Below are 14132 nucleotides of genomic sequence, written 5' to 3'. Positions count from 1 at the left end.
GTTTGTGTTACTATGTCTACATACATGAGGGTTGATAACTCATACCCACTATACAAAATTGGCTTAAATAAAACAACTTGGGCAGAGGAAGTTACGCATTTTCAATAATGTGCCTAGAAAGGCCAACGAGGAAGTCTAACAGCATTGGTTCATTAGGGGTAGAGAGAGGAATGGGGGGGGGCAAGTCAAGGTCCCTAAGAAGGTACAAGGAAAAAAGGGTGAGCCAGATTCCAGTACAGTGGTACACCCTACGTGCTGGGTGTGTTCCCAGGCCACTGCGATTTCTCACGTGTCTGGTGACACATGTACGTTGTTTCATGTAATCAGGCTACTATTTAGAGCCTTCTACCCTGCCAGTGACCCAGGCCTGGCCCAGATTCAGTGACTATCCCTCTTTACCCCTTAAAGCCAACATTCCATTTATTAAGCCTCACTAGATTATGAAAAAGGGATGGGGCAAGACAGAATGGTCAAGTGTGGCTTCTGTATGACAGATTACCAATACACAAATAAGAAAGGTAGATAGATGTAGAGAAATAACCAGAAGCATCCCTACTACCCCCGCCTCAATACTATGCTTGCTTTAAAAATGCTTCTTGGCTCACAACTGTACAAACATTTGAAGATGCATACAAATAATTATCCACAGTATATCCCACTTCATTATAAACTACTCCCTGAACATCTGTATCTCACCCCACCCATCACCTCTTTCCAAAATTCAATTTACACAAAGGAACAAACAGAAAACCGACAAGGCCATGAAGATCTCAGAGGTGGCTCGGATTGTTTTCAGTGACCTTGGGTGCAGAAGTCAAAGGGGCCATCTGGATAAGATCAAGATGAGGGGGGAAAAGTCAACCACACAACAAAGGAAACTGTACTTTATTAAATTGGAAACAAAATATTAAGGACAAAGAGATTTAAAAAAACCAAAGGAATGGCTGGAAGAGAGTAAAGTGCAAGTGGTTACCGGGAAGGGACCGAATGAGAGGTCTGTGGCATCTTTTTGTGTGCCTCAGAAACATGCGGACGCACACACCACTCCCTCCCCCACCCCCACGTGCCCTTGAACCAAAAGCCAATACAATTACATCTTCAGAGATATATCCAGGCTTTTCTTTCTGCATTCTGTAGTTGGTTTCATCTTCAACTCTGGACAGTCATGTTGGTTCTCTTTGCTGGAGAAAATTTAGGTTTTCCAACCACAGGCCTGCTTCACAAAGCAGCAGTTTCAGCTCTTGGAGAAGTTCCCTCCTATTTGCACTCACCAGGGGCCCTTGGTCAAAGCCCCAATCTCAAAGAAAAATGTCAAACCTTTAGAACTAGTTATTTTATTAAATGACATTAATACACATTTCAAAAGGATTTCATTGCTGTTGCTTCTAAAGCATGTACTTGTTTTGTTTTCCACACTGAACAAATTTTAATCTTAACAGGTACCCTTGCCCACTTAAAGAAAAAAAAAGGGGGAGGGAAGGGAGGAAAGCAGTAATTTACAGCGGCTTCAAAACAATAACAGCTGAAGCTTAATTCTGCATGAACTGTTAACTTCAGAGTGAATATTCTGCAATTAGGAAGTTTAGCGTATTCACATTATCTAGATAGGTTTGCTGTACCATATATATCACAAACTTTGTATTTCTGGTATTGAAAAGGATAGAAGTCCTATTCTCTGCTCATTTTACCCTCCCTATAATCAAACCAAATTCTATTTACTCTGGACTTTTGAGAGGGCAGAGGGGTATAGGGAAAGAGCTCCTATCTAAGCTGATTGAAGAGTAAGCGTTTTCAAAACACTCAAGGACCCTATTTCTGATACTGTATCACTGAACTTTAGGTGGTACTAGTGTATTCCAAATCCCCACCAAACCAATTCTCTGTCTGTGATTTTTACAGTGAGCACTAAGAACCCTAATAACAACTTCTTGTATTTTGCTTTCATATGAATCAAGTCCTTGCCAGACACACTATGTTATGCTTTCTTTAAAAAATATCTTGTTTATTTTTTTAAACTCAAGTTGAAATACAAAAGTCAGAGCATGGTCACGGAATTTTAAATCACAGACACAGAAAGAATAAAACCCCTCTGTCTCATGTTATGAAAATGAGAATTGTCTTTTTCATTTCACTATATCACATATATACATTGTCATCTTCATTTACTGTTGTAGACAGATTTCCTTAAAATTAAAAGCTGACAGTCTCATATGAATACTCACTTCCATCCTAAACAAAAATACTGAGGATTTTGTGGCTTATAAAACAAAACAACACAAAAATACCCTACAAAAAACCAACTCCTTAAAAGTCCATCTTTTAAACTGTACAACAAAGTATTCCTTTCATGTATTAGCCATCATGCTTTTGAGGACAATTACCCTGCCTCAATATTCAGGAAGCTACTTTCCTGACATCTACACATTTTCTGATAAAAACAAATGGTCAGAGAGCCGTTTCAAGTAAACACTACTTTTAGCTTAAACAAAAGCAGCAGAAAGAATTCACATTCTTATTCTAGAATGAAAAACATCCCACTTGATTTCTGCAAAAAAAAAAAAAAAAAAAATCTATTTCAGTTTTGGAAGTCAAATTGAATTATTCCTCCCCACCCCAATTTCTGTCTTTCTCTAAACAAATGTCTTAGGACTCATAATATAACTATACTTTCTTTTCTTTGCTACACTATATACCCTATCCCACACGCAAGGTCATGGTATCAGGCATTTTCGTGGGGAGAGTTACAGGGCAGAGAAGCTGGAGAGGTCAAGGAAAGAACAAGCAGCGGGCTTAAGACCAGATATGCGTTAGGAAGAGTAATGACTTGCTGCATCCTACCCACAGAACACAAGGTGAGCCCAAATAAATAACACAGAATAAGTTACACAAAAAGCCCCAACTAATGCACACCTTGTTTAAGCTTTCTCTGAAAAGCTAGTTTATTCTGAGACAAATAAGCACCATCTGTCACTACACCACCCACCCTCACCATCTTTAATATTCCACTGGAGGAATCCAAAGCAACTCCTATACTTCCTATAGTTAGTTCCATACTAACTTGGGAGAAAACATAAGAAACCTGCTGGAATTTCTCCCAAAACTGAACATTGTTTTATTCATCTAGCTGGAGATTATCAGTGTGTACACCTTGGGGTAAGACACTAAATTAAAAAAAAAAAAAAAAGCAGTAAAGCAACATTTGCTCTTCAGTATCTTAGATATAAACACTTCAAAGTACAGTGATTGTCTTTTTCCCAAGTACTAGATGTGGAAATACAAATAAGCCTTTCAGTCCAGGGAAGGAAAGCACTTCTCTCTCATGTAAAATGACTAAGGGCAGAAACATTCTTTATTTCCTGGGGCGAGGGTGGGGAGCATAAAGATTGAATCTTGAATTGTAACAGATTGCTATCTATAGTGTAGGGAAATTCAGATTTACTAGGACCTCCTGTTTCTCTGTAAAGGTATGTATGGTAATACCCATCTTTCTCTAAGACACATCTGAAATACAATATAAAGAAAAATGGTATTGAATCTCCTCTTCTAAAATATCAATAGGGGTGAACTGAAGCAATGGGAATGAAAAATAAAACAAATATTTTCCTTTCTTTAATAGTTATCCTTTGTTGAAAACCACCAACAAACATCACTCACATTAGGGAGGCACCATGGTAAAATTAATGTCTACTTCTTATATTAAAAATGGAGGGGTAATATTTCAATTGCACCTTTGTATCAATAGTCAATGGTAGTAACTGTCTTTCTGGTCACAGTAGAAGTGAAAACCGAGGGAGAAAAAGTCAAAAAAGAAAAGCAGGAGACAAGAGCTTAGTGCAAGGCATGTGAAACTACCTTGAAAATGCTTCCTATTCTTTCATTTATGAAGGATAGGCAGGTTATATAATACCATTAATGGTTCCTTCCGAATTTTATATATTGTAGTCACTCCTTATTCTAACCTTGAAATTATATCAAGCCCAATGTCTTTCATTCCAAGGATAAAGTGAAAAAATTTAATTAGAATCGTGTACCCTCCTCAAAGTTATTGCCTGATAGTACTTTAGAGGAAGAAGCTGATTAAAAAGAAAAAAATTTTAGAAGGGTAAAGAACTCAACTTCAACTTGCCTTTAAAAACAAAATAAAACAAATAAACCTGAAAGGTCCAAGTCTCCAGTATTTCCTCCCTTGTAACATCTCTGGACTGTCAGCAGGGCACAGAGCATACAGGGAAGGGAGCCAAACTGGTTACAGCAATTACTTAGCTGGAGAGAGAAGGGGATAGGAATCCTTCCTTCAATGGACTACCTGATAAGCCAAGCCCAAAAGAAAATCCCAACATCGCACATGTTATTAACTGTACTGATGGAAGTTTTATTTCAAATGTAATAATACTCTTCAATAGATGGGATAAAATATAGTTTTCCTCCCCACTCCCCAAGCCCCCAGCCAAATGAAGTGGCTTGAGTTTACTTTTTTTTTTTTTTAAATACAAACAACTTGGAGAAGGTAGATAAGTGCAGTGGGAGGGAGGACTGGATGGAACAGTGAAATGCAAGCATATATGACTTTTTAATTTGGAAGAGAGGCCTTTCATTATAATAAAAAAATAAAGGAAGGGAAAACAAATAAAAACAACAACAATAATAAACCAAACTTCTACTTCCAATGCTCTCTAAATGCCTTCCCCTTGGTTTCCATCAGTACCTGGGAGGGAAGAATGGGCGTTTTGGTGCAAAGAACGGAGGGCCCCTAACAAAAGGTGGCCTGGGTCTCTTTAAACTGTGAAACGGGTCTCTGCTGAGAAAAGGTTCCCTAGGCCGAAAGTCTGGCCGGGGGTTCCGTAAAATCATACCACTCCGGCTGATGGTGTCTCTGTGTGAGGGACCCAAGGGGGGGCCACTGCTGCTGTTGCTGCCTCCCCCAACTCCTCCTCCATGGGCTGGGCCCAGGTGCTCCAGAGAATGAGAGGGTAGGCTCAAGCTCTCGCGTACACGGCTAAGGCCAGGGCCGTTCAGGTCCCGTTGGGTGGGGCCCCCATGGTCCCTGGGTCCTGGGAGCACCCCGAAATGCTCAGCCAGGGTCCCTTGAAGAAGGGAACTATGGTCCTTGGGAAATACTGCCACAGCCCCTGCCACTCCATGCTCTGCCAGTGCTGGGGTTGGGAAGGGTACAACTCCAGAATGGTCAACAGGAGGTGGTGGAGGGGGAGGAGTAGAAAAGGGGACACCACTCCCACCACTGCTGCTATGTTCCCCGGGGGGTGGAGGAGGGGGTGGGGTAGGGAAAGGAACTCCGCTGTGCTCTCCAGGAGGAGGGGGTGGGGCAGCATGGGCCAGGGCTGCCTCCTTTGTGAAGGGGTTCGAAAGATCCACAGAGGGTAGATGAGTAGGTGCATCTCGAGAGAAGATACCACCATGATCCTTAGGAGGGGCTGGTGGGGCAGATGATGGCCCCACTGGCTCTCTCTGGAAGGGTGTCCCATGTTCCAAGGGGGACGGGGGGAGATGATGCTCAAATGTTGAGTTGAAACTGTTGGAACGAAAGTTGCCGACACTCTCCTGAAACTGGGGTGCCCGTTCCTTGTACGGTGCTGTTTTAAAGCCAGTGAGGCCTCCGCTGCCCCCACCCCCAAGGGATGCCAACTCAGAGGCACTTGAGGGGCCATTGTCAAAAGAGCTGCCTGATGTACTCAGATCAAACCAACCCACCCTTGAAGCCTCACGCCCATGTCCTCTATTTCCCTTCCCAGGAACTCGGATGGACTCTACGGTCTGTATTGGCTCCCCTGACATCCTCCTATTGGATGCATTATGATAACCCAAGGTTTCTATAGGGGCCCCCTTTTCTTCTGTGCTATCAGGCAAGTCTAAGCAGGAGGAGGAGACACGGGTTTCTATGCGGTAGTGCTCTTCTTGCTGCTGCTGATCAGTGGCGGTCAAGCTGGGCTGGGTAAGGTTTGAGAGACTGACACCATCACTTGAAGTGCCCTTGCTGGGGGCCTGGCCAAAATGCTTATCATCTGAGGGCTTGCGTGAGGCGTTTTTAAGCATATTCTTAAATTCAATCGTCGACGTGGTGGAAATGGTGGAGGCCAGGACTTTCTCCACGCCTGAAGTGGGTGGGTGACCCGTGGGAGCGGCAAGGGTATTCTGCGGAGAGAAAAGGGAACGATGTGGGACTGGGTGAGGGGAGTCTGGGTACTGCTTCTGTGGCAAACTGAGATGCCCAGTGGTAGATTGAGACAAGCTATTGTGGTTGGAGTCAGGGGCGAAAAATGAATCATTCTTACTCGGTGATGGTGACTGGTCAGACCCAGGTTCATTCCCTCTTATGTTGAAGGCACCAAATAGCCCAGGGGAAGAAGAGAGACGGTCACAGTTCTCACTAGAGTCCAGGAGGGCCCTTACAGATGGAGGCAAAGCAGACTTTACCCCAAATTCTTGGGCTCTGTGGCTATAACTGGACAGGATTGGCTGGTATTCGGTGGTATCAGAAAGCTTGCTCGATTTCAGGATAGATTTGGCTGGTTTCTTCTCTAGGTTCATCATGGCAGAGGGTGGAGGCCCTGAATACTCAAAATCTCGGTAATCCTCATCTTCTTGGAAAGAAGTATCTGGAAAGAACTTTTCCTGTGAAGAGTCCATCAGGGAAGATGGTCTCTCCATTCCATCAGAAGGCTGCTTATAGGGAGATTCGCTGCCCAGCCCAAAGGGCCGATATGTAGATACGGAATTGGAGAGCTCCCGGGGGTAGGTTTCATCTCTCCCAGGAGGTGGTGATCTTGTACTGCTGGGTGTTGAGGAACCAGGGCTAATGATCTTAGAAAGCAGGGACATAGTATCTACACTGCTGGATGTGGGTTTGTCCATCATCTCATCCTGGGTAGGCGTCCCACTCCGTTCATCCCGTACGGGGGTTCCATCAATGTTGTCGACTGAGGTGCTAGTAGGGCCACGCTGGAATTCTGAGGGATGGCTCTCTGATGGGGCACTGGACCCCAAACTGCTTAGGATGGGGATGTTTAAGTTTAAGCCACTGAAACCAGGATTACCTTTTAAAAAGTTGTGGATCTTCATTTCCAGGCTTGGGGAGGTGGACTCTGACTCCAGCTTTGGCTTGGAGATCTCTGAAGATTGGCATATGGCAACTTCAGTAGGTGGGGCAGCAGGGCTAGTATTGTGGGTACCTGTAAACCCTAGAGAGTTGGACGGTAGTTTAAAAGTAGTGCTTGGGAGCCCTGGGCTTTGCCCAATTGAGGCTTTGCTGGCTGAAGTTGAAGAGACTTCAGAAGTTGATGAATTAGGAGAATAGTTGAAGCTTTTGGGAATAAAAGACTGGGTATTAGAGGACAGATTTCTTCCCTTTATGGTAGAGACTGTGGTGCTGGCTGGGGAGGCTGAAGTGCTCTGTGATGCAGCTTCGCTGGCTGGAACTGGGTTCCCAGTAACACTCTGAAGTAAAGATGACAGGCCTGTAGAAACAAAGATTAGAGGGGTTAAAAAGAACAACTCCCTACCATACAATACAATGTAGGCTAATCAGATATTCTCATTCATTCTGGTGGGAACCTGAAAGACAAAGTATGAAGCCAAAGGGAATCCAGACCAAACAAGCAATGGCTAAAAGTCATAGAAAACACTGGACCTACTTATCAATAAAGAGCAAATAACTGAAATGCTTCCAGTCCAGTCCAGAAACCAGCCCAACATGGCACAACAAAAGGCAACAGGAAGGCAGAGATTTTAATGTCAGAATCATTCACAGTTTAAATAATACAAAGCAGGAAAAGAAAAGAGACAAAATTCTTAAAACACTTTAAACCAGTATTTCTTGAATTTTGATCTGTGGAAATGTTTCTCTACATGCAAAAAGATATTCTGCCCTACTTTTCCAACCTCTACATTTATCTCAAATAAGTTAATGTACACTGTTATTTTTAAGAGGGAGACAGTATATACAAATTTCAGAAATTTATTTGAAGAGGGAAAACTTTTTTCAAGAAGCATCTTTTGTTAAGCTGGTATACCTTTATAGAGAAACAATGTTTTCAACTATTAGTTTTGGTTGTAAAATGTAGTTATAATAAACATTATATATATAAACATACATCAAAAGACAAACCCAGACCACCAGGGGCACTGATCCTTTTACAAGAAAACACACAATCCCCATTTTATAGTGTGGAAAATCCCAGGATGATTGATTAGTCCAGATTAACAATGATAAGAGTCAACCCTATTCACTGATAGCCAAAACCTACTCAGAAGCACTGAGAAAGAATTCTTTGGGGCAAAGGGTGAAGTTCAACAAAGCAAACTGCTATTAGAAAATTAAAAAAATATTTGACAAAGAGATAACACAAGGTCCTATAAACTCAATCATGTTTTGGAAAATTTATCCAAATGTCATTAATGAAAGTTTTTTTTTTTTTGAGACAGAGTCTCGCTTTGTTGCCCAGGCTAGAGTGAGTGCGGTGGCGTCAGCCTAGTTCACAGCAACCTCAAACTCCTGGGCTCAAGCAATCCTACTGCCTCAGCCTCCCGAGTCGCTGGGACTACAGGCATGTACCACCATGCCTGGATAATTTTTTCTATATATATGTTAGTTGGCCAATTAATTTTTTTCTATTTATAGTAGAGACGGGGTCTCGCTCTTGCTGAGGCTGGTTTCGAACTCCTGATCTCGAGTGATCCGCCCGCCTCGGCCTCCCAGAGTGCTGGGATTACAGGCGTGAGCCACCGCGCCCAGCCATTAATGAGAGTTTTAAATATACATTTCACCCAAATTTATAGCTTTAGTCACCAAATACACTAAAACTGTTTCTAAGCAATGCTATGGTGAAAGAAACAGTACTTCAAATGACACTTGAATTAATGTTTCTTCAAAATTTCAATTTTAACCCAGATTTTCTAAAAGATTTAAGGTCTAAAGAATTTCAAGCCCCATACTGTTCATTTGTGTTTTTTTGAGAAAGGGTATTGCTCTGTTGCCCAGGCTAGAGTACGGTGGCATCATCATAGTTCACTGCAACCTTGAACTCCTGGGCTCCTCCTGCCTTAGCCTCCTGAGTAGCTGGGACTACAGGTGTGTGCCACACATGCCTGGCTAGTTTTTTTTGTAGACCTGGGGTCTTGCTATGTTGCCCAGGCTGGTCTAGAACTCCTGGCCTCAAGCAATCTTGCCTTGGCCTCTCAAAGGTCTAGGATTACAGGCAAGAACCACTGCGCCTGGACTTTCTGCTATTTGTAATTCATGGTATAATTATAACAACCTGCTTAAAAAGCACTGTGTTGGTATCTGGAGGGTTAGAGAGTAGAGAACAGATAAGCCTTATGAAAAAATGTTAGAAGCAGACAGTGTCATGCACAAAACATAATTAACAAAGCTGAACAGAAAGGTTCAAACGAGGTAGAGATTATAGGTAGGGGAAAACCAAAAAGATATACCACATGGAAAAAAAGATGCCTCTATAAAACATTAGGATACAAAAATGAGACTTTTTAAAAAAAATAAGATTGACCTTTCTGTCTTTAGCTTTGGTTAACACTAAAACACTTAAAACTTAACATACATTAACCTACGTTAAAATCCGGGATGATTAATGCAGTCCCTAGGGGTGTCATGGTGTAGGTGAAAGAGTACTGGACCCTAGTCAAGAAATGGCTTTTAGTCTTGGCTCATCATTGAATAGATAGGTGTGTGACTTTAAGCAGGTCACATCACCTCACTGAGTCTTAGTTTCCTTACCTGAAAAGGAGGGGATGAGACTAGATAATATTTAAAGTTTCTTTCAGTTTTGACATTTTATAATTCTTTAAATGCTGGCCCATAGATGATAAATATGAAAAGAATAATGAATTAACTGTATTATACATTTTATGAATTTGGATTCCTCAGAAATGGAATCCAGGATAAAACTAGAGACAAACATTCACAATTCAAACCCCTCTGGCACACGTCAGTTTACCTTGCAGTGCAGGGGCTGACTGTGTCTGGGTTTTGGAAAGAGCTGACAGAATGCTCTCTGGGGTGATCTCCACTTTTGAGAGGATATTTGCCAGAGGGTTGTGAGATGTTGCTGTGGTAGGTGCAGGTGTTTTCAGGCCACTGGTGAGGTTGCTGGGACTGGTAGGAGTTCCTGGAGAAGGTCTTGATGCAGGACTGACCCCTGGTGGCAGAAATATGAACTCAAGAAAATGCAATTCAAAATGATCTTTCAATTCATGATACTTTCCACTCCAACAAATTTGGTAATGTTTAAAAGGAATTCTTCTGTGACCAATGCACAGATGGTCCATATCATGGCATGCATAAAAACAAACCTGAAAATGAGATTAAGATTTGCTCCTTCTACTTGGAACACCCTTAAAACAAACAAGTATTAAGTTATTTTCACATATATTCATTAGTTTTGAGAGCCCTAATAGAAAGAGACCAGGCAAACTATTTCTTTTTTCTCTACCAAATGGCACCTACACCTCAGAATCCTGTAGGTGCTCAATAAATATTGTTGGCTGGCTGGCTGATCAGAGCCACTGCATAATTCTATGATTGGTAAGTTATTTGCTTTTGAAATGGTCTTTAAAATGAAATTATATAAGAAACTTCCTTTACATTTTAACATTTTAAAATACCAAGTTGATTTTTTTTTTTTTTGAGACAGAGTCTTGCTTTGTTGCCTAGGCTAGAGTGAGTGCCATGGCGTCAGCCTAGCTCACAGCAACCTCAATCTCCTGGCTCAAGCAATCCTTCTGCCTTAACCTCCCAAGTAGCTGGGACTACAGGCATGCGCCACCATGCCTGGCTAATTTTTTTATATATATATATATTAGTTGGCCAATTAATTTCTTTCTATTTATAGTAGAGACAGGGTCTCGCTCTTGCTCAGGCTGGTTTCAAACTCCTGACCTCGAGCAATCCGCCCACCTAGGCCTCCCAGAGTGCTAGGATTACAGGCGTGAGCCACCACTCCCGGCCCAAGTTGATTTTTTATATTTTATTTTATTTTATTTTATTTTTTATTTTATTTATTTATTTATTTATTTATTTGTTTGTTTGTTTATTTATTTATTTATTTATTTATTTATTTATTTATTTATTTATTTATTTATTTATTTATTTATTTATTTATTTTGAGACAGAGTCTTGCTTTGTTGCCTAGGCTAAAGTGAGTGCCATGGCGTCAGCCTAGCTCACAGCAACCTCAAACTCCTGGGCTCAAGCGATCCTCCTGCCTCAGCCTCCCGAGTAGCTGGGACTACAGGCACAAGCCACCATGCCTGGCTGATTTTTATATATATATATATTAGTTGGCCAATTAATTTCTTTCTATTTTTATGGTAGAGACGGGGTCTCGCTCAGGCTGGTTTTGAACTCCTGACCTTGAGCAATCCGCCCGCCTTGGCCTCCCAGAGTGCTAGGATTACAGGCGTGAGCCACCTCGCCCCGCCTCCAAGTTGATTTTTAAAATAGAAAAAAGTATATGTAAAGATAAGAGAAAAACAAACATTTGTATTTAAAAAATATCAAAAAAAGATATTTTTACAAAGAAACATAAATGATAAGCAAATGAAAAAAATTTTAACACATCTTTAATCAAAGAAATGCAAATTAGGCTGGGCACGGTGGCTCACGCCTGTAATCCTAGCACTCTGGAAGGCTGAGACAGGAGGATTGCTCAAGGTCAGAAGTTTGAGACCAGCCTGAGCAAGACCCTTCTCTACTAAAAAGAACAATTAGCTGCACAATTAAAAAAATATATAGAAAAAAAATTAGCCAGGTAGGGTGGCACATGCCTGTAGTCCCAGCTACTCGGGAGGCTGAGGCTGAAGGATTGCTTAAGCTCAGGATTTTGAGGTTGCTGGGAGCCACGCTGATGCCACGGCACTCTAGCCTGGGCAACAGAGCGAGACTCATCTCAAAAAAAAAAGATATAGATAAATAATGATGTAAAAACTTTCAAGATATACAGTTTACTTTTAAATAGTTGGTTTTGAAACAGTATATGCAGTGTATTTAAATTATTGAAAGAAAAATTATTATAAATATTTATTTAATTCCCTAAAACATTCATATACAAATATGAAAACATTCCCTAAAATTAAAATTCCCTAAAACATACATATACAAATACTTGTAAGGGTAGACACAAGTGATTTCCTTTGGGATAGTAGGATTAAAGATATTTTATTCTCTTTGCTTATTTTCTAATTTTTCTGTGATGACCTTTTGTTGCTTTTACTTTCATATTTTTAATTTTAAAAATTAATTAAAAACATCAACAAAACCCCCAGACTAATGGTTCAATTAAAGAAATAGAAATTAACTTATCTTTTTTACTGGCCTTACTTACCAGTGTTTTTCATGACTGATGTCAGGCTGCTGAGGATGGAACTGATCTTAGCCAGATCTACATTAGCCAGGTTTGGCAAAGCCAATCCTGGAGAAGGGGATAGAATAGAAGTATTTGCAGGCTTTGGAACAGGTGGGGTTGTTGTCACGGTCACAGGCACTGGGGTACACGGAGAGGCCTTGGAGATACTTTCTGTTGGCTTTGTAGGTACAGAAGTGGATACAGCTGACTTCTCTACAGGTTTTTCCTTTCTGTCCTCGACTGTTTCAACAAAGAAAAGAGATATTACATCCTACTACTTTCCAGATGCTGCTTCCAATATGAAATAACATGTCCTAATATTTCCTGATTTGGGGGTAAAAAAAAACTCCTCTGGAGAAAACTGCCAACCATTTCACTTCATGCTTTTTTAAAAAGTCATACACTTCATAATTTATGACCCCACCGTCAATACCTGCATAAAAGAAATTTCCAGAATTTATTTTGATCTTACTTTGTAATGATTCCTTTGCATCTTCTTAGTACTTAAGTATTAAATTTGTACATTTCTGAAGACATGTTATTATTTGGTATGCATTTGTATTCCATCTTTTGGGAATAATATTTGTCATACATTGTCCTGTTTTTCCTTTTTGATTACCTGAGAACTTTCTGAGAAACAGAAGGCACATACTTCATTGCATTTTCCTTTAGCTTCCTGAAATTGCCCTACTGTGTGATGCAATTAGGCACTAATTTGAAACTGCAATATTTTAACTCTCGATCACCTTTACAATATATTCCTTTCGATGTTTTAAAGTCTTTATGGATAGGCCAGACACAGTAGCTCACGCCTGTAATCCTAGCTCTCTGGGAGGCCAAGGTGAGCGGATCATTTGAGCTCAGGAGTTCGAAACCAACCCGAGCAAGAGCGAGACCCCGTCTCTACTATAAATAGAAAGAAATTAATTGGCCAACTAATATATATAGAAAAAATTAGCTGGGCGTGTTAGCGCATGCCTGTAGTCCCAGCTACTCGGGAGGCTGAGGCAGCAGAATTGCTTGAGCCCAGGAGTTTGAGGTTGCTGTGAGCTAGGCTGACGCCACGGCACTCACTCTAGCCTGGGCAAAAAAGCGAGACTCCGTCTCAAAAAAAAAACACAAAAAAACAAAAAGTCTATATGGATAGACAGTGCATTAAATCTAACAGAAGTCAAACTGTCTGATAAGAATAATTACAAAGGCTGGGAATGTCAGAGAAACAATTCACCAGTTCAGGTTAATTCTGATACTGTGGTTAAATAAACTATGGCTTTGGAATTCTTGACAGTCAGGAGTGACAGAGAATAAGGAATGCCAATATAACTCTCTCTCATCCCCAGTAGTGCTGTTTGATAGAATATAATTTAAGCCATATATGTAAGGTTAATTTTTCTTGAAACCATTTAAAAAGAAACAGATACATTTAATTTTAATAATTTATTTATCTCAGTATATCCCAAATGTTTCATAAATATAAAAATCCCTGGCCGGGCACGGTGGCTCACGCCTGTAATCCTAGCTCTTTGGGAGGCCGAGGCGGGAGGATCGTTTGAGCTCAGGAGTTCGAGACCAGCCTGAGCAAGAGCGAGACCCCATCTCTACTATAAAAAAAAAAAAAAAAAATTCCTTTTTTTTTTTTGAGACAGAGTCTCGCTTTGTTGCCAGTGGCGTCAGCCTAGCTTACAGTAACCTCAAACTCCTGGGCTCAAGCAATCCTGCTGCCTCAGCTTCCCAAGTAGCTGGGACTACAGGCATGTG

The 14132-nt window shown here is 41.0% G+C and overlaps 1 protein-coding gene across 6 annotated transcripts in view; it reads right to left on the bottom strand.

Annotated features, from left to right (window-relative positions):
• Nucleotides 1–864: 864 nt before the first annotated feature.
• Nucleotides 865–14132, bottom strand: part of RPRD2 (regulation of nuclear pre-mRNA domain containing 2) — a 101948-nt gene continuing 88680 nt past the window's right edge. For 2 of the 6 annotated variants that reach the window (XM_012767471.3, XM_076000083.1), the window contains 4 exons: nt 12354–12614; nt 9969–10169; nt 6291–7472; nt 5938–6150 (listed from right to left, as the gene is read on the bottom strand). In XM_012767471.3, coding sequence (XP_012622925.1) covers nt 6062–6150; nt 6291–7472; nt 9969–10169; nt 12354–12614 — 1733 coding nt within the window. In that variant the 3' untranslated portion in view covers nt 5938–6061. Of the gene's footprint in view, nt 7473–9968; nt 10170–12353; nt 12615–14132 lie in introns of all 6 variants that reach the window. The other 4 variants (XM_076000085.1, XM_076000084.1, XM_012767468.3 and 1 more) reach the window with 2 other exon arrangements.

The sequence above is a fragment of the Microcebus murinus genome, chromosome 2 (genome assembly GCF_040939455.1).
Source record: "Microcebus murinus isolate Inina chromosome 2, M.murinus_Inina_mat1.0, whole genome shotgun sequence".
Classification (NCBI taxonomy): Eukaryota; Metazoa; Chordata; class Mammalia; order Primates; family Cheirogaleidae; genus Microcebus; species Microcebus murinus.
This window is presented reverse-complemented; position numbering and strand designations above follow the sequence as displayed.